This window comes from Aquarana catesbeiana, linkage group LG09 (assembly GCF_042186555.1).
Source record: "Aquarana catesbeiana isolate 2022-GZ linkage group LG09, ASM4218655v1, whole genome shotgun sequence".
Classification (NCBI taxonomy): Eukaryota; Metazoa; Chordata; class Amphibia; order Anura; family Ranidae; genus Aquarana; species Aquarana catesbeiana.
Genome location: NC_133332.1, coordinates 42,934,697 through 42,954,827, shown reverse-complemented (window position 1 = coordinate 42,954,827; position 20,131 = coordinate 42,934,697). Strand labels below are relative to the sequence as shown.

The 20,131-nt window shown below is 45.0% G+C and overlaps 1 protein-coding gene across 1 annotated transcript in view; it reads right to left on the bottom strand.

Moving 5' to 3' along the window:
* The window catches only part of LOC141107549 (antigen-presenting glycoprotein CD1d-like), a 49,266-nt gene that overhangs the window by 9,008 nt on the left and 20,127 nt on the right, over nucleotides 1–20,131 (bottom strand). The window contains exons 2-5 of the mRNA XM_073598364.1: nucleotides 13,946–14,203; nucleotides 9,578–9,856; nucleotides 5,718–5,984; nucleotides 1,591–1,696 (exon numbers count right to left, since the gene is read on the bottom strand). Coding sequence (XP_073454465.1) covers nucleotides 1,591–1,696; nucleotides 5,718–5,984; nucleotides 9,578–9,856; nucleotides 13,946–14,203 — 910 coding nt within the window. The remainder of the gene's footprint in view (nucleotides 1–1,590; nucleotides 1,697–5,717; nucleotides 5,985–9,577; nucleotides 9,857–13,945; nucleotides 14,204–20,131) is intronic.

The window sequence follows — 20,131 nt, the reverse complement described above, 5'->3', positions numbered from 1 at the left end:
TCAGTCTTGTCTACCTTGATAAACGCTAGAAAGTCAATTTGTAGAGCTACAGTATCTAATATAGAGTCTGGAAGTCGTACATTTCTTGGTGTGAGGAGAGGAAATGGAACCCTCGTAGGTATAGGGATATATATATATATATATATATATATATATATATATATATATATATATATATATATTGGAAGAGTTCTTGCCTTTCTTCAAGCAGGAGTAGACTTGCAGCTTGCTTTAGGGACAATTAAGGGACAGATTTCGGCCTTATCGTTTTTTTTTTCAAAAACCGATTGCATTCCATTCTTTGGTGCGAACCTTTGTCAAGGGAGTAACCACCTTTATGTCCCTGGGACCTAAATTTGGTACTGTCAGCCTTACAGAGTCAAACATTTGAACCTATTAGGTATATTCCTTTTGTCCTATTGACCAGAAAATTCGTTTTTTTGGTGGCTATAACATCGGCTAGAAGGGTGTCAGAATTGGCCGCCCTTTCTTGCAAAGAACCTTTTATGATTCTTCATCAGGACAGAGTGGTCATGCGCCCTCGTCCGGATTTTCTACCGAAGGTGGTTTCCAAATTTCATTTGAATCAGGATATCATTTTACCTTCCTTTTTTCCAAGCCCTAAGAATAGGGAGGAAAGGTCGCTTCACTCACTGGATGTGGTGAGGGCGATCAAAGTTTATTTGAAAATGTCAGCTCCCTTTCGGAAGACTGACTGTTTTTTTGTCTTGCCTGAGGGTCCTAAGAAGGGACAGCCGGCGACAAGTTCAACTATATCCAGGTGGATACGTCATACTATTATCCAGGCGTATGGTTTAAAGCGCAGAGTTCCACCTTGGGATTTAAAAGCACACTCCACGAGAGGGATTAGTGCATCATGGGCAGTACGCCAACAGGTGTCTATGGCTCAGGTTTGCAAAGCGGCCGCTTGGTCTTCAGTTCATCCGTTCACCAAGTTTTACCAGGTGGATGTGAGATTTCAAAAGGAGACGGTTTTTGGTCACAGCGTGTTGCAGGCAGCTTTATAGTCTCAGGCCCGTTGGGCTTAGGAATAATGTGTCCCCCCCTCAGGTGTATTGCTTTAGGACATCCCACATAGTCATTATTATGGTGCTCTGTGTCCCGTGATGTACGATAAAGAAAAATGGATTTTTAAAACAGCTTACCTGTAAAATCCTTTTCTTGGAGTACATCACGGGACACAGAGGTCCCTCCCCTCTTTCTGGGATCGTCATTGCTTGCTACAAAACTGAGGTACTTATGGTATAGGAGGGGTTATATGGGAAGAACCGTCTTACTATTGGTTGCCAGTGTCCAATCACCTAAAAGTAAGCGCATAACCCACATAGTCATTATTATGGTGCTCTGTGTCCCATGATGTACTCCAAGAAAAGGATTTTACAGGTAAGCTGTTTTAAAAATCAATTTTTTAACAAATGATAGTTTGAGTTGGGAATTAAGATTGAAAATGTTCTTGTGAAGTCTAAGCTTCTAGTATTTGTCTAGTAATGATTGTTGATTTCATATAATGTTTGGTGTAAGCTTGTACCACAATATACTGTATTTATATCTCTCTCGATGATGTCTTACCTGCGTTTTTTAGACAACTTCAAAAAGCATACCAGCCCGACCACACACACAATGACAGCAATTGTTATCCCTATGACCAGCATGATCGGAGTGTGATTTATCTCATCTGCGGAGGTAATGAAATTAGGTCAGTATTAAAATGTATTGTGCGGCTAAATAAGAAAAAACTGCTACAGCTAAATAGGAAACATTACATAAAGGCCACTTAAATTGGTACTTAAAGGAGAAGTATAGCCAAAGCTTGTTTAGCTGTACTTCTCCTGTTTGTTCTGCACTCCTGTGACCCCTTTTTAGCAGACAGCAGGCAGAAGCCCGCTGTCGGCTGACATCACAGGGCCGGTCCAGGCTGGGGCAAGATCATGACAATATGGTCAGGATCTGCCCACAACCCTGGACCAGCACCTGGCTGAGGCTGTCAGCAAGCCGCTGACAGCCTGAGCTGGCCGCTCCTGCCCCCTCCACAACCCAGCGCTCTAGTGAGGGGGGGGGGGGCAGAGAAGAAAGTGGGTGACTGACAGTCAACAGCTCTCTGGTCACAAAGCTGTGAAAACATTCAGCAGTTTTTGAGCACTCGGTTCTTAGTCTTAGAGCCGGGGGGGATGACAGATGCATCGGAGCGATGCTGCATCCACCTAGGTACAGTATCCCACAAAAGTGAGTACACCCCTTACATTTTTGTAAACGTTATTATATCTTTTCATGTGACAACACTGAAGAAATTATACTTTGCTACAATGTAAAGTAGTGAGTGTACAGCTTGTATAACATTGTAAATTTGCTGTCCCCTCAAAATAACTCAACACACAGTCTAAACCGCTGGCAACAAAACTGAGTACACCCCTAAATGAAAATGTCCAAATTGGGTTCAAAGTGTCAATATTTTGTGTGGCCACCATTATTCTCCAGCACTGCCTTAACCCTCTTGGGCATGGAGTTCATCAGAGCTTCACAGGTTGCCCCCAGAGTCCTCTTCCACTCCTCCATGACAACATCACCAAGCTGGGGAACGTTGGAGACCTTGCACTCCACCTTCCGTTTGAGGATGCCCCACATACTGTATGCTCAATAGGGTTTAGATCTGGAGACATGCTTGGCCAGTCCATCACCTCTGCTTCAGTATGTCACAGTACATGTTGGCATTCATGGTTCCCTCAATGAACTATAGCTCCCCAGTGCCGGCAGCACTCATGCAGCCCCAGACCATGACACTCCCACCACCATGCTTGACTGTAGTCAAGACACACTTGTCTTTGTACTCCTCACCTGGTTGCCGCCACACATGCTTGATACCATCTGAACCAAATACATTTACCTTGGGATCATCAGACCACAGGACATGGTTCCAGTAATCCATGTCCTTAGTCTGCTTGTCTTCAGCAAACTGCAGGCTTTCTTGTGCATCATCTTTAGAAGAGGCTTCCTTCTGGGACGACAGCCATGATGACCAATTTGATGCAGTGTGCCTCGTATAGTCTGAGCACTGACGGGCTGGCCTCCCACCCCTTCAACTTCTGCAGCAATTCTGGCAGCACTCATCTATTTCCCAAAGACAACCTCTGGATATGACACTGAGCACGTGCATTCAACTTCTTTGGTCGACCATGGCGAGGCCTGTTATGAGTGAAACCTGTCCTGTCAAACCGCTGTATGGTCTTGGACTCCCTGCTGCAGCTCAGTTTCAGGGTCTTGGCAATCTTGGCAATCAAGCTGTACACTCACTACTTTACATTAAAGCAAAGTGTCATTTCTTCAGTGTTGTCACATGAAAAGATATAATAAAATATTTACAAAAATGTGAGGGGTGTACTCACTATTGTGAGATACTGTAAGTATGATTCTTGAAAAAAAAAAAATCCTCAGTTTCCCTTTTAAGGTAAAATCAAAAAGTAACCAGCATTAATACTGTAACAGCAGTCTTTGTTTTTAGTCCATCCAAGACTACCCTCTCAAGACAATGTTAGTGCCTGGGTCTCCATTGCTCCTACATAGATAGAGGAGCAACGCCAAGACAGGAAGTGTGCTACAGGCCGAATCAACAGGTGAAAATAAATTAAAAAATTGAAATACAAAAAATAATGCCACCACAAAATATAAGGATTGGTAAGTTGCAATATATTCAATTTTTGTTTTTGGGTTTAGACACGCTTTAAGGCATGTTTGACCCTAATCACTAACGTCTCATATAAACTTTACCATGTTAATGGTTATTTTCAAAAATTGACTTCAATATCTTTAAATCTGTGGGTTTTTCTATAATACCTGGTGATCCTCCCATGAAGGTCAGTGTTCAGGCTCTTCCTAATAGAGGGTGACAATGCTCCTTATTAAATTTGAGGCTAGGCTTTGCATTAGTAGATATTGGCTTCCATTACAGGTGCATATCTAATTAGAACTGGACTTCAAATGTCTAATAAAACATATGCAGGCCATACATGGGTCGAATTCTGAACAAATTTTCTTTGGAAAATCAGAAATTTTGTGCGTTTTGTGATCTGATGGTGCCACCATTCATTTCGAAGTTCGACCAACCAAACCTTCAGTTTCACCTCAAGGTGCTACAGAATAGAATTTTTGTGTCCAGGAATCTTTTCTTTCCAGGTCACTGCTCATGTACATTTCTTTTTTGATTATATTTCTTGCACGATTTTTCCATCACTTATTAGAAATTTGTTTGTTTTTCAAAACATTTCTAACATGCCCAAACACTCAAATTCAATGGCTGCATGAAAATCTCCATTGCTGTGGTCCACTAATGGTGCGCAATTCGAACTAAAATTCTTAGTTACAATTTTAAAAAGAAAATTATTTTGGTATTGGACCCATGTATGGCCTGCTTTAAGCTCGGTTCACACTGCTGTGACGGCAAAGCCGGACGACTTTCCCTGCAACTTTGCCATGCGACTTCCTTTCTGACTTGATCCAGCTTGGATGCTATTTAAGAGCCTGTACAAGGACTGAAATTGCACCCAAGCCAGACCAAAGTAGTGCAGGAACCTTCTTTAAAGTCAAAGCGACTGGTGTAGTATCAGTTAAGATGGCTCTCATAGGCAAACATTGATCATGTTTGGATCATCACTGGTCATGCGACTTGGGGTCTCACAAGTCGGATCCCAATGTTGCAGCAATGTGAACCAAGCCTCAAGGGGGAAGATTTTCCTTTCAAGCCCCAAGATATATCGGTCTAGATAATGATTTCCTTTCATAAACAGACATTAGTGACTGAACAAATATACAGTATATGACCAAGAGACAGCAAGACTGTCCTCCTACATGCTGGGATGACCAAGGAGGCAATCAGTGTTGCAACAAAACAGTTTCTTGTCTTTGGCATCAATGAGCTAAGAGGAAAAATACAGAGGGAAATGTGTGGATGTTCAAAAACTGTATCCTCCTCCAGAACAGTCAAGACTTGCCCTGAAATACTGCACCATTTTTAGGCACCAGTGAGAATGGAACTTGCAGTCAGTTACAGCTCCTGGTCAATATAGCTACCTGCTCTCTGATCAGACCTGTGATCACAGAACCTGGCAAAGGGAAGTCTTCCAGAACCAACTTCCTTTGTGGCTCTCAGATCTCATGTGATTGAATGCCAAGAGCTGCAAAGGAAACAGACACTGGAAAATGTGAAAAGGTGTGCCACAGAAAGCCATGTCCTTTAGGAACACCTAACTCTTCAGCACACAGAAATCTGTTGTTGCCAAGGACCACTTAGTTGGACTGACCCCTCAGGCCAAAGGTTACCAGTCCTCCGCTGACCCCCATCCTATCTCCAGCAGAATATTATTTTCCTTTACTCTCCCTCTTTATTTAGCAGCGGGAGATGAAAGAAGCAAATGATTAACTATTTTTAATTTATGCTATGCTGCTTTCACAAATAAAAGAGTGAACACATTGCTAAAGTGCTACGTAAGCAAAAGGGCAGGTGCTCGACATGGGACCTGGAAACTAGAAGTGTCTACTACAGTGATTTCCAGCTTCTATGGGGATCCCATAAGTATGGCATATGCAAGCTGCACCAATGTAACTATGTAAAAATTGCGATATTAAAACATCTTCTTTACCACTGATTTTTTATCATTTATTTTCTTAGCATAACTTTACATTCCAGTACGTCAAGGATTACTCACCCAAATGTACTATTAGAGGTTCTTTCAAGCTGCTGTGTTCCACCTGGCAGTAGACACTTTGCTGCTCTATGGAATTTACAGTTGTTGACACTGTTTTCTGGTAAGTCCCATCTCCATTGGGTAGAGTAATGGTTGACAACACTTCTTCCATTTTATTTTCCTTCCACAAGCTTACATTAATTGGCTTTGGGTAAAAGCCAGTGACCATACAGAGGACCTCTGTGCCAAATGTATCAAGCTTCTTGGTTATGTAGACCTGTGGCTGGACTGACATATATGGAGAAAAGTCAATTAGAAAAAGGACAGCCATTTCCTTTCCATTATATTAAGCATTATATTAAGCAGGAAGCAAATGTAGAGCTGAGAAAACAGGGCACCTGGCAAAATGGTGGTGGGGTGCCGGATTACAGTACTGCCACTAACCACCAATGCAAGGGGAAAGGAGTTAATTAACAGTGCTATAGAAGATGGATGTGGGGGACGGTTTGAAGAGTGGGGGTTTATTGCATTGCCAATGACTAACATTAAAGTATGGTTTAAATAGCATTGTCACTAACCAACAATGTGGGAGTTATTATTGCAGTCACTAGAATCAATGCTGATTAGAGATGAGCCAAACACCAGAACATGCGAACAGGCAAAAAATTTGTTCGAACACGCGAACACCGTTAAAGTCTATGGGACACGAACATGAATAATCAAAAGTGCTAATTTTAAAGGCTTACATGCAAGTTATTGTCATAAAAAGTGTTTGGGGACCAAGGTCCTGCCCCAGGGGACATGGATCAATGCAAAAAAAAAGTTTTAAAAACGGCTGTTTTTTCGGGAGCAGTGATTTTAATAATGCTTAAAGTGAAACTATGAAAGTTTAATATTCCTTTAAATTTCATACCTGGGGGGTGTCTATAGTATGCCTGTAAAGGGGCGCATGTTTCCCGTGTTTAGAACAGTCTGACAGCAAAATGACATTTCAAAGGAAAAAAAGTCATTTAAAACTACTCGCGACTATTAATGAATTGCCGGTCCGACAATACACATAAAAGTTCATTAATAAAAACGGCATGGGAATTCCCCACAGGGGAACCCTTAACCAAAATTTTAAAAAAAAATGACGTGGGGGGTCCCCCTAAATTCCATACCAGGCCCTTCAGGGGAACCCGGCTAAAATAAAAAAAAAAATGGTGTGGGGTCCCCCTCAAAATCTATACCAGACCCTTCAGGTCTGGTATGGATTTTAACGGGAACCCCACGCCAAATTTTTTTTAAAAATTGGCGTGGGGTCCCCCCAAAAATCCATACCAGACTCTTATCCAAGCACGCAACCTGGCAGGCCGCAGGAGAAGAGGGGGGGGACGAGAGAGCGCCCCCCCCTCCTGAACCGTACCAGGCCTCCTCTTCTGGGGTCCCCTGCCGGCGCTCCTGGCCCCTCCTCTTCATCGGGTGCCCCCACAGAGAGCTGCGTTCCCTGGGGGCACCCTTGTGGGCACACTCACAAGTCCTGCTGCTGCATCCATTGACACGGACAGCGGGACTCGACCCCACCCCCGCCCCCAGCCACTGGATTTGTTTGACAGCAGTGGGTGCCAATAGCTCCTGCTGCTATCAATCTGTCCAATGAGATGAGAGCCAGTGGCTGGAGATGCTGGAATTGTGCATGGCGCTGGAAAGAATGGGCTCAGGCAAGGAAAAGGGGTGGTCTGGGGGGGCGCAACAGCAAAGAAGGTTTTTCACCTTAATGCATTTCCGACGTGCAAAATCCCTACGCATGCTCGGAAACAATTTAACGCATGCTCGGAAGCATTGAACTTCATTTTCTTGGCTCGTCGTAGTGTTGTAAGTCACCGCGTTCTTGACGTAATTTCAGCGAACTTTTGCATGACCGTGTGTATGCAAGGAAAACTTGAGCGGAACTCCCGTAGGAAAAGCCGTCATATCTTTTTCCGACGAGAAAAACAATCGTGTGTACGCGGTATAAGAGTACATTTGTCATGAGAGAAACACTACCATTTTAGGTCTTCTATTGAAAATGCTAGTTGTCTGGTTTTATTTCTTCTCAGCCACTAACTCAGATCAATTACTTGGCAGATTAAAGTCGTAATACCTTATCCATGCATTTGTTCTGGTTAGTGTTAAAGCCAAAGCATCAGCATGACAGTTGGGCAATTGGCAAGAGAAGCCAACAAAAGAAGTCTGCATATGTCCACCATGTCAGGTTTCCTTTCAAATTTATACACCGGTGACTTGGCACTGCTACTAGATGTGGAAAGGTTAGCTTCTCTGAAAAGTGATACTATGCCCAACAAACATGGAACCTCAATTCACCCTCTTGGAGCTGATGGTTAAAAGAGTACATGACATGGGGTCAGAAATGTGTGCCAAGTGCCCTCTTTTGAGATCTTTGTAGACTCAGCATTGGATAAGGGCAGAGGCGTAGCTTGAAGCTTGTGGGCCCTGATGCAAAAGTTGACGTGGGCCCTCCCCCACTACTTCCAACGTGCATTCAGATACATCCACCGCACGCCAAGATACTCAAAGTGGCTTAAAAGTTTTGAGTTCCTAGAGTTCCTCTTTACATCAGAGGACAGGGATTACGGCTGGAGAATCAGAGGACAGAGATTAACGCTGGAGAATCAGAGGACAGGGGCCCCTGGCAGGTCACTTGGCAGAGCTCCTTTCCTATCCCAGCACTGTATACAGCTCCCCCCACACTACACAGGGCTGAAATAACATTCCTTTACACACAGTCTGTCAGTCTTCACAGGGTGTATCTAGCTTTTATGTTTCCCTTCTGACTTGTGAAATTCTCTTGTCGGATCGGCAGTGTAGTTGCAGTAGGCAGATTCACCCTGTGCAGATCATGGCTAACTGGTTGTGTTGTAAAGTAATGTGATTTCAGCCCTGCGGGGGAGGAACAGTATAGAGTGCTGGAATGGATGGTAAAGAAGCTCAGCAGCCGGGCACAGCATGCAGGGTGGAGGGAGTGGCCAGGGGGCTTTGGGGGGGGCAACTTAGATCTGGGAGGGCAAAGCCATGTGACACAAAATCTGGAGCCTGCAGCCCTTCAGCCCCCCCCCCTCCGAGGAGGTGTTAAGGGATTTGTTTATTTGTTTTAGCAATTTCTGAAGGTTTCTCTGTCAGTGTTGGCAGACATCCCCGGGTGGGGAGGTACAGAGAATCCCAGCTGGTGACTAGGAGACACTGAGCAGTGTCATACCTCGCCAGTGACATCGGTCCCATCGTGGCTACAGGACGGCACTCTCCTCCTCTTGTCTTGCTGAGCTTGGTTACCATTTGATGTTGCCAGCACACAGCACAGACACTTCCCCATCCTGGGCTATTCTCACCTCGTGCTCCTCTCCATTCAGGAAATGGCTCACAGCTTCTCCCCAGCCAATGGGAACAGAAGGGTGTGGACTGTGGAAGGCAAAGTAGAAGCTCAGCACTGGAGCGTGGCTGTGGGGCCCTAGGGTAGATCAGAGCTGGATTTTGTGGAGGATATGATAATATGACAGGGAGGCTGCAGGGGCCCCCTGGAGCTAGGGGCGGGATTGCGATTGTGACCCCTGCAACCCCTTTTGCTACACCCATGGATAAGTGTTAAATATTTTTTGTAATTATTCACCAACAGATTCACCTTCTCTAGATGTCCTGGTGACCATTTTAACTGGAGCTAAAAGTGAAAAAAATCCAAAATTTTGATTTGTTTCCTTACTCCTGATACAGTACGGCAAGTAAACGTTGCCACTCTAATACAGGGGGTGTGTTACTAGCAATATCACCAGGTGAAAGTACAGAAAAAGAAACCTGACAATATATGATATTTTTTGTTTTTCAGTTAAGTATACGCTGTTAGTACTTACTCTTCCTTGAATATGCTTCCTTCCCCGCAGTTGAAAATGTAAGGGCCAGCCCGTAGCAATGGTGCGTCAGTAAGGTAATAGTGGTCAACCTTGTGACTTCATCATTCTGCATGATCCTCTGTACATCCTGAGAGTAAGGGGAATTGCCAGCGACCCACACTCCCTCTCCAGCATTTATGGACACCAGATCTTCTCCATCCAGAGCCACTTTGTAATTCAAATCTTTGAGGTCATCCATGGATGAGGAACATCCCACCCAGCACTGGAATAAGACCGCACCTGAGGTGGATTGATTCCCAGTTAAAATAAGTTGTAATATTTTCAGACTTTTGAATGTCACACATTGATGTAGCTATATGTGTTGAGGACAGGTTCATACCAAGATGTAGTTAAACTCTTTACCAAACCACTGAATATTTCTTTTTCATAAAATACAGTTTTCTCATTTTTTTTTTTCCTTCGTTAAGTCTCATTGTTGCCATTCTCCTCCAACCTATTTCATCCAGTTCCTATCTAATGCTCCATTAGCTACACATCATTGCTCTAGACCAGCTTCCTGATAGTGACAACAGTGGACCAGTGGATACACAATGTGTGTCTGCACAGCTGTCTGTAGTCTCCGCCAGGGGTGTGTGTAACAGGTTGACAACCTAGGAGAACAACCGGGAGACAGTTGTCATACTGTAACAGGAAGTGCATCAACAAGGACCTTTAAGACCAGATCACCAGGAATTATTTTAATGAAAGCTGCAGATTTAGAAACACTCAAAACAACTTTTTTTAAATTACATCAATATGTTAAATCTTATGGAATTTTATTGATTTGAGTTTAGATTTACCATAAAATATTTAAAGCGGTATAAAACTCAAAAACAAAACAATTACATTTTGCAGCTTACCGATCCCTAAATGCGGTGGCTGCATTTGTTTGTTTGTTTTTTTTGTTTTTTCTTCTTTATTCTCAAATGGTGATCCAGCATGTAACACACTTCCTGTCTAGGTTTCTCCATTCTAGATGGAAGAAAGAGGAATGGAGACACCATCTCTCATTCTGGGGGGAGGGTATTGTAAGGGACACACTAGTAGATTTTTTTATATGGACTTGATTAAACAAATTCAAGCCAACCTCCAGCTAACACTTTATAAGTAGTAACAGCAACATTTTTTTTTTCATTTTGAAACAAAGGTTTTACATTTACATGAAAAAAAAGTTGGCCCTGGTATGCACCCCATGTCAGTGTTTAACCACTTCAATACCAGGCACTTAGACACCTTCCCGCCCAGGCCAATTTTCAGCTTTCAGCGCTGTCGCAATTTGAATGACAATTGCGCGGTCATGCTACACTGTACCCAAACAATTTTTTTATCACTTTGTTCCCACAAATAGAGCTTTCTTTTGGTGGTATTTGATCACCTCTGCGATTTTTATTTTTTGCGCAACAAATAAAAAAAGACCGAAAATTTTGAAAAAAAACAAGTTTTTCTTTGTTTCTGTTAAACTTTTTGTAAATAAGTACGTTTTCTTCTTCAATGACGGGCACTGATATGGCTGCACTGACAGGCACTGATATGGCTGCACTGACAGGCACTGATATGGCGGCACTGATGGGCACCGATTAAGTGGCACCAATGAGGTGGCACTGATGAGGTGGCACTGACAGGCACTGATGATGGGCACTGATAGGCGGCACTGATGGGCACTGATAGGTGGCACTGATGGGCACTGATAGGTGGCACTGGTATGCGGCACTGATGGGCACTCATAGGTGGCACCGATGGGCACTCATAGGCGGCACTGATGGGCACTCATAGGTGGCATTGATGGGCACTCATAGTTGACATTGATGGCTACTTATGGGTGGCACTGATAGTTGGCACAAATGGGCATGGATGGGCACTGATAGGTGGGTACTGATGGGCATGGATGGGCACTGACAGGTGGCACCGATGGACACTGATGGGTGGCACTGATGACACTGGTTATTTGCAGTGATGCCCCTAAGGGTGGCATTGATGGGCATCACTGCAACATAATGGTGCCAATCAGTGCCCATTTGTGGGCACTGATTGGCACAGATTGGGCTTACTGGGCACATGTGGATGGCCATGGGGTACATACATGGCCATCCACATGTTGCCCCTTCCCTGGTGGTCCTAGTGGCGATCCCTGGTTTTCCAGTGTGGTGATCTGAGGGGGGGCTGCGCTGATAAACAATCAGCGCAGACCCCCCCTGCCAGGAGAGCCACCGATCGGCTCTCCTCTACTCACGTCTGTCAGACGCGAGTGAGGAAGAGCCGATCAACGGCTCTTCTTATTGACAGCGTGATCAGCCGTGATTGGACACGGCTGATCACGTGGTAAAGAGCCTCCGCCGGAGACGCGCGCCCCCGCAGACGTGCGGCATGTTATCCTGCTGGATTTCATATGACGCCGAGTCAGGATAGCAGAACCACTTCCCGGACGTCAATCTGCCATAGGGCGGGCGGAAAGTGGTTAATGGTTTGTATGTACCCCCTAACTGCTGCTTTTGCTGGATAGCTTGGTCTGTTAAAGAAGTTGAAAAATAACAGACTTAGATTACCAGATGAAAATAAAGGGAAAAAAAGCCTAAAAAAGGAAAACAAATGCAGCCACCACATCTAACAATTGGTAAGCTGCAAAAAAATATTTTTTTTTATGTGAAGGTTTAATACTAATTTAAGGGAGTGAATATTGGTTTTGTTGCCATAATAGAAAATGAAAATGCATACAACTAGAAAAAAACAAAATATTCCATATAAATAATATGTAGTCTTCTTTCAAGTCAGCAGATAGAAATGTATGCTTTCTTTGTGTCTTCCTGCTTCTCATCTAGCTCTAGGCTCATATGTACATGCTGTACATTCTGTTCTTATCTGTTGGAAAATCCTTTTGTTTATAGTTCTCAATAGCTCAATCTGAAATGTACAGTACACACACAAATGAATGAGCCGGAAAAAACAATTTTTTCCGTATCTGGGGTTTTGGTGAGCGCCATCTAGCCTGAAAGGAGGTTGCTGCTGCAAAACTATAATAGCTTCCCTTTAAATGGACCCTCCACTCTTCAACTTTATAATAAAAGTCAAGATGGGAGGACTGGGGGGGTACAAGGAGGCATTGCCCAACCCCCAGGTGCATTTTATAGCTACCTGCTTCCTGCCCAGAACTGCATCTCTACAATCTGAAAAAAAGTCCTCCAACTTCAACTTCCTTTGAGGCTGTAAAATGTAATGTGGTCAAATGTTGAGCACTGCAAAGTAAATTAAAGCTAAAAGACATGTCCTTCACGAACTCTCGTCTTTTACTGTGGTCACCAATTAATGCAGCAATGTGGCACACTTTGCATGGTACTCCTTTCTTTAGCCCACAGATATTCTTCCCTATCATTTGGTTGTGATTAGCTTTGCAGGTCAAAGGTTCCCAGTCCTCTTCAGAAGTGAGACCAATGTCATTCGAAACCATCAGTAAAATCCCAATGTACTGAGTCATGGGCATTTAAATAGGCACTGTCAACTGCCTATTCAGTGAATAGCGATACAGTGGGAAGAAGGTTTACCTTCCAACATGACAATGACCCAAAGCACACAGAAAAAAATTACCACACAGTGGAGAAAAAGGTAAACGTCCTTGCATGGCCTAGTCAGAGCCCAGACTTAAACCCCATTGAAAATCTGTGGAATGACTTGAAGACTGCAGTCCACAAGCGGTCACCATCAAATTTAACTGAACTTGAGCAGTTCTGCAAAGAAGATTGGGCAAATATTGCAAAGCCTTGATGTGCAAAGTTAGTAGAGACATATCTCAACAGACTAAAGGCTATAATTAAACAAAAGATGGTTCAACAAAATGCTGACACAAGGGGCTGCTCCTTTTTCCAACTCAGTGATTCTGTTTTTGAATTTTAGAATTTTCTGGCATGTTGGTGTTATAGCTTTCACTTGGATATTATAAAACAAAAACTGTGTCTGTCTTCATCTCAGGCTGCAAAGCAACAAAATGTGATTATTTTAAAGGGGGTGATTCTTTTCCATACCCACTGTACCTCCCCCGCTTCAGAAAGGTATAGTTGTCTCTCCAGCACTTCCTTGCTGGGTAAGATCTATTATCGGTGCCTATCTGGATGAATGAGGTCTTTGCACCCCCAGAGGATAGTGTTCAGACCTGATGATTGTCTGTTTAGGCTAGAGAACTGTCAAGCTGGCAATGGCTCTGATTGAATATGAAGTGGGGTGGGGGGAGTCCTAATTATTAGGAGGTACTGTCTCTTTGCCCAGAAGCTCCTCATATTTTCTGTTGAATGCCTAAATATAATTATTACAATCTATTTCTATTACAATATGCTATATTACCTTTAATCCCACATTTCTCAATTATGTTTCTTGCATGGTTTTGGAAATTCATTACGTAACGTTGTAACAACATATTGCATAACTTCCAGTCTATATCAGTCAGGCTCTTCTTTAACCAGCTTTGCTTGAATTCAATCAACCTTGAATCATTGTAGGCTGCCAGCACCTCAATGTCTTCCACCTCCAGGGAGCCCAAGAAGGTCATTACTCGATCACTTGAGAAATAATAATGCTGTGCAGCTGTTATCATGATAGAGCCTGGGGAAAGAAAATTAAGTTATGTCTGAGTACAGTATGTCTCCCACACATATGACTGATGAATTAATCAAATTCAATCCCTGCCACTGTACTGCCAAATAACAACGTGGATTTAAATTGGTCACAGCAAACCTTTATTTAACAACCATTAACAGTTCAATAAATACCAATAAACAGGTAACATGTACCATCATATATAGATAGGCAAATGTTTCCAGGATAGATTCATTGGGTGTCCACTAACAAATGTCCTAACCAAGCACCATCCATGTCCCCAGCTGCACCCCAATTCCTCAAGGACTGTTCTGAATTGAGTATATAAACTGTCCGCCCCAATGGACCCTGCTAGAACCAACAGCAACCCCAAAAGGGAAGCATAACACCACCAGATGAGCCCCTAGTTTGTGACAGTTTCGAAGACCCCAAAAGAACCCTAACAAATAAAAGCCCTTAAAGACCCCTTAAGCTGACATGACAAAAACAACAGCTACATCACAATCTGCTGATTATCCAATGAGGGTGGGTGGGCAGTACAACTTCTCTTTGCAGCTATTCTTTCCAGAATGACCTCCCAGTACAACCAGTGTCCCAACTTCTGAGTCTTTGATATTTAAAAGCCCCAGGATGCTAATGTGGAAATTTTCCAGACCAAATCTGAAATAATTGCATTGCAGATGAGTTTAACAAGGTTTAGAGTGTTATTGTCCTCTTCAACTGTGCCCACAATGTTTTCAGCTAAAAGGGAAATAGGAAATTTAGGGAAAGGCAAAGCACTGAAAGTAAGCACTTGACTGTTGTATAACAGATGTGATTCTCCCAATTACCTGAAAACCCCAACCTCTTAAACTTAATCTAAACAATTGAGACCAGACCGAGATTGGGTATAAAAGACCGTAGCAGCCTACTTTATTAACAAATATATATCTCTTAAAATGAAACATAAAACATAACCATAAACATCTGTTATTCAACTCCTCCTCTAACTAGCGTTGGTCTCTGCAGGAAATTCGTAATCATCAGTAAAATAACAATATTGCACTGCGGCCCTTCTCTTATTGTAATAATAGGCCTCAAGCTGACAAGCTGGCTCAGAGACAACCACTGACCGCAGTGCCCCGATTAACACTTCCCATCTAACCTCCATTAGCCGGAAACCACCATCAGGACCCATAGCAACGATAGTTCCCGAAATTCTCCTTGTGCCATATCTTTCTTCCCCTGCAAAGACCAAAACGCCCGCCACTGCCATGACATCCACTTCACGAACCTGTCAGGAAAAGAAAAGAAAAAACAACCACCTACCCAGTTCAACTTCAACAATTAGGGAGGGTGGGCGGGAACTTTCCCCCACGCTGTGATGACTCATCATGGGCGGGGACTTTATTTAACTCCTCTATGTCCCCTCCCACTCGGCACCCAAACTACCACCCATTCCTCTATTTCCATCCCCTGTTAACCCTGTCATGTCAGCCCTACGCCTATGCATTTTATTTTTTGCTCCAGGCTTTTCTTGACTGTTGCATAACAGATGTGATTCTCCCAATTACCTGAAAACCCCAATCTCTTAAACTTAATCTAAACAATTGAGACCAGACCGAGATTGGGTATAAAAGGCCGTAGCAGCCTATTTTATTAACAAATATATATCTCTTAAAATGAAACATAAAACATAACCAAAAACATCTGTTATTCAACTCCTCTAACTAGCGTTGGAAATTCGTAATCATCAGTAAAATAACAATATTGCACTGCGGCCCTTCTCTTAATGTAATAATAGGCCTCAAGCCGACAAGCTGGCTCAGAGACAACCACTGACCGTAGTGCCCCCATTAACACTTCCCGTCTAACCTCCGTTAGCCGGAAACCACCATCAGGACCTATAGCAACGATAGTTCCCGAAATTCTCCTTGTGCCATATCTTCCTTCCCTGCAAAGACCAAAATGCCCGCCACAGCACCCAAGGGTAACAACCTTACCCTTGGGTGCACCTCCACACCCGAAGAGCTCTCTGGATACCGTCCTGTAAGCCCAATGCCCACAGATCAATACCCACATCATTTAGATGAACACCATCTCTCCTCAGGTACCTCCAAGTTTCCAACTCTAACTCCAAATGAATAATAGCCAACCCCCCATGCGTCACCATGAACTTACTCACTTCCTGGTTAATTTTTCTCCGTGCCCTATTGACACCCTCCACCGACCTGGCCATCCTCCATGATGTTCGAGCCACCATGTCTGACCAAACGATGACCATTTTTGGAAAATCCTGCATCAACCGCCAAACATCAAATTTGATTGATATCCCGCGAGACATCTACCATAGATCTCACCCCCAAATCATTGCCCCCCAAGTGAAAAACTAAGAAGTCAGGTGCCCTGTCCCTCTGTGCGTATCGGTGCACCTCAGAAACCAATCTACCCTACAGCATGCCCGGGAAACCCAAACCACCGAATGCAGGCCTCCGGCATAGTAAAAACCAACTGCCTACCTTCATATCTGACATCTCCCCTACTGGCCCCCCCAGCACACAAAGGAATGGCCCATTATCCAGACCAGACCTGCCGCCGAACCTGTAATTAGAAGATAACAAAAACAATACCATGACCACTAATATTCTGTAACCTACCCTCCAACTGAAAATTCCTTCCCAGCGAACAATTCACAGTCCCACCACAAGATGAGGCTTAACATATAACTGGAACCTCCACGATTCCCACCGCCCAATGCGTTTTACTGCCTCTGCATCCATCCCATTTGTAGCCGCTTCTGTCGCAGCCCCTATCCGAAAGGAATGAGACAAAAATTCCTTCTCATCCAAACCCAAGGCCCTTAAACATTTTCTAAATACGGCCACAAATTGATAACGCGATAAAGGGGACCCATCCAAATGCACCAAAAAGGCCCCCCCCCCGGGGCGGGTACCCATAAATCCCTTAACTGCTTCCACCGGGCACAATGTCGAACCCGGCACTGGAAAAACATGCACCAACCTCCCTTTTCCCATTTGATCCGTCTTTGACCTACGGAAAAATAACAACAAACCTTCTTTTTCACATTGCACCTCTTGAATCCCAATCCCTCCGTGCACTTTCTTGGACGGATTAACCAACTCCCCGATACGGAATGCCCCAAAAAAAAACAGCAAAAAGCCGCCGTAAACATGGTACACTCGTATTCCGAGGAATACACCCCCCCAACTGTGCTACAATACCCTTCAAAATCTCAATCGGTCTCCTGGCATCCGTACGAACCACCGATCGCCGATAACCTTTCAGCGCCTGCCTCACCCAAAAATCCTTTGTAAAGTCAGGGTGACCTTGTAATTTGAACAAAAACGCTAAACCCGCTAAATTTTTATGCAATACTGATGCAGACACTCCCTCCTCCATCATTCTTGCAATATAATACAACACCAGGAGCCCCACCGAACCATCAACCGACTCTTCACCCACCTCTTGCACAAACGCCAGCCACTCACGCCATACTTTCGAGTACGCAGACCATGTCGCCTCACTTACCGACTTCCTGATCCATCCGGCGATGAGGCCAATGCTATCCCCCAAAATCATTCGGGACAAGGCACCCCTTGCTGCTCCGCCTCCGGCGCCAACTCGCGGAACCTGTCCAACTGGAAGCGAGACAGCGCATCAGCTATAACATTTTCTACACCCGGGAGGTGTACTGCATGAAGCAATGCATCTAAGCATTCAGTTGCAAACATATCAAAACTAAGTGTTGTAGCAACCTAACCACTGACGGAGACGATGCCGTAATCCTGTTGATCACTTGCACCACACCCAAGTTGTCCCCATGAAACCGCACCTTCCGATCCCTAAACGCCGCACCCCACAATTCCACCGCTAGCACCACCGGAAACAGTTCCAACAGCACTAGGTTCTTTGTAAAGTCTGCTTCAATCCAGGCCTGCGGCCACGGACCCGCACTCCACTGCCCCTGGAAGAACACCCCGTAACCTGTGGAACCGGCCGCATCAGTAAACCGTTCGAGGTCAAAATTGCTAACCGGTTCTGACATCCATAGCGCCTGTCCGTTAAAAGACTCCAAGAAGGTATGCCATACCTTCAAGTCATCCCTGTGCTCTTTTCCCAGTCTTACATAGCGTCTTGGGGACTGAATTCCAGCCGTACTTGCCGCAAGCCTGCGGCAAAAAACCTTTCCCATTGGCAGAATGCGGCATGCAAAATTCAACTTACCCAATAGCGATTGCAGCCCTCAAAGCTGAACTTTGCGCAACCCAATCATACTTGTGATTTCCTTCTTTAAATCCGCTAACTTATCCTCTGGTAACCTGCATTCCATTGCCACCGAATCTAAGACAATGCCCAGAAAAATGATGACCGTGCTAGGTCCCTCAGTCTTCTCAGGCGCCAATGTGCTCCAATTTCGCCAGGAGCACTGCGCAGATTCTGGAATCAGCTGAACCTATGCAAAGGAAATCATCCAAATAATGAATGATCGAATTCATGCCTGACACATCCCGTACTACCCATTCAACAAAAGAGCTGAATTGTTCAAACAATGCGCACGATATGGAGCAACCCATCGGCAAGCATTGGTCAACATAAAATTGGTCATTCCAATGGCATCCCAGCAACCAGAAACTATCCGGGTGAACCGGAAGAAGCCTAAAAGCAGACTCCACATCTGCCTTGGCCATCAACGCTCCCTTGCCGTAACGTCGCACCCACCCCACCGCAGGTGTAAGACACCGAGCAAGCCATCTGATCAATCGCATCATTCACCGATCCTCCCTTCGGAAAAGACAGGTGATGAATGAGCCTGAACTTGTTGCGTTCCTTCTTTGGTACCACCCTCAATGGGGATACTACCAAATCGGCAAAAGGAGGTGATGGGAACGGACCCCCCATTCTCCCCAAAGCAACCTCCTTGTTTAGTTTCTCAGAAATGTCCTCGGGATCAACCGGTGCCTCCTTTTCTCCTGATCCTCCTTCTTTGAATCATCTGGTTTTACCCTGTCCAAGTTTAATTTTTCTAAAGGCAGCAGGGAAAATATCTCAACATACTCACCCTTTCACAGCTTTTCCTGCACCTCTTGTTTCAGATGAGCTCCCAGCGGTCCTTCATAGCAGACATATACCTCGCATTTTGCTGCATCGCCCAACCTGACAATGTCCTGCCTCCCCTCTGCCCCCTTTGACATCCCCTGCGGGGAACTACTTACCGCTGACTCCACAGCGGGCGCGGGGACTGCAGGCACAGCTGCCTGCACCACTGAGCTCCCTCCAGCTGCACTGGCCTCCACGGCCCCCAAACTGGTGGGACCCATGCTGACGCTGGCCCCGCGGTGACTCTTTCTGCATTTTCCAATTTCTTTATACCCGCCAAAAAACCCAATAACCCGGCAGACCCCCTGGATGGTCCCACAACCCCCCGCACCCAGGTCGGTCCCACCTAGGCTACCACCAACCCCTACAGTACCAGGCAATCCCACAATAGGTATAGATGAAGGTAACTTACCGGGCTGCACAGGTGTGGACCCATTAGGCGACCGTCCATTTTCCTCAGACCGCACACTCCCGGTAAGTGGACCCGCCTCTTCTTCCGACCCGGACTGTTCTCCCGGGGACCGGAGCTCCGATCCAACCTCCTCTTTAGATGACAGCCCACCAGGCGAGACAGACCTGGTTGCCGCTGGAGCTGCCGACATCCGACCCTGCCTCCGTGCAGCATAGCCCTTTGAAGATTTCTGGACAGCCTTGCCAGGACCAGTGCATTGTCCCTCAGTCCCGCCAGCCTCCGCTCTCCCGGGTGCCAATCCTGACCGCCTCCCTCGATCGCTCCTACTCCGGTCCCCTGCTGCAGTATTGGAAAGCCCAGGGACCGCCGCCATTGCCCTCTGCATTGTATGTCCTGTATCATGTGATTGCCTCCTGGGGGTGGGG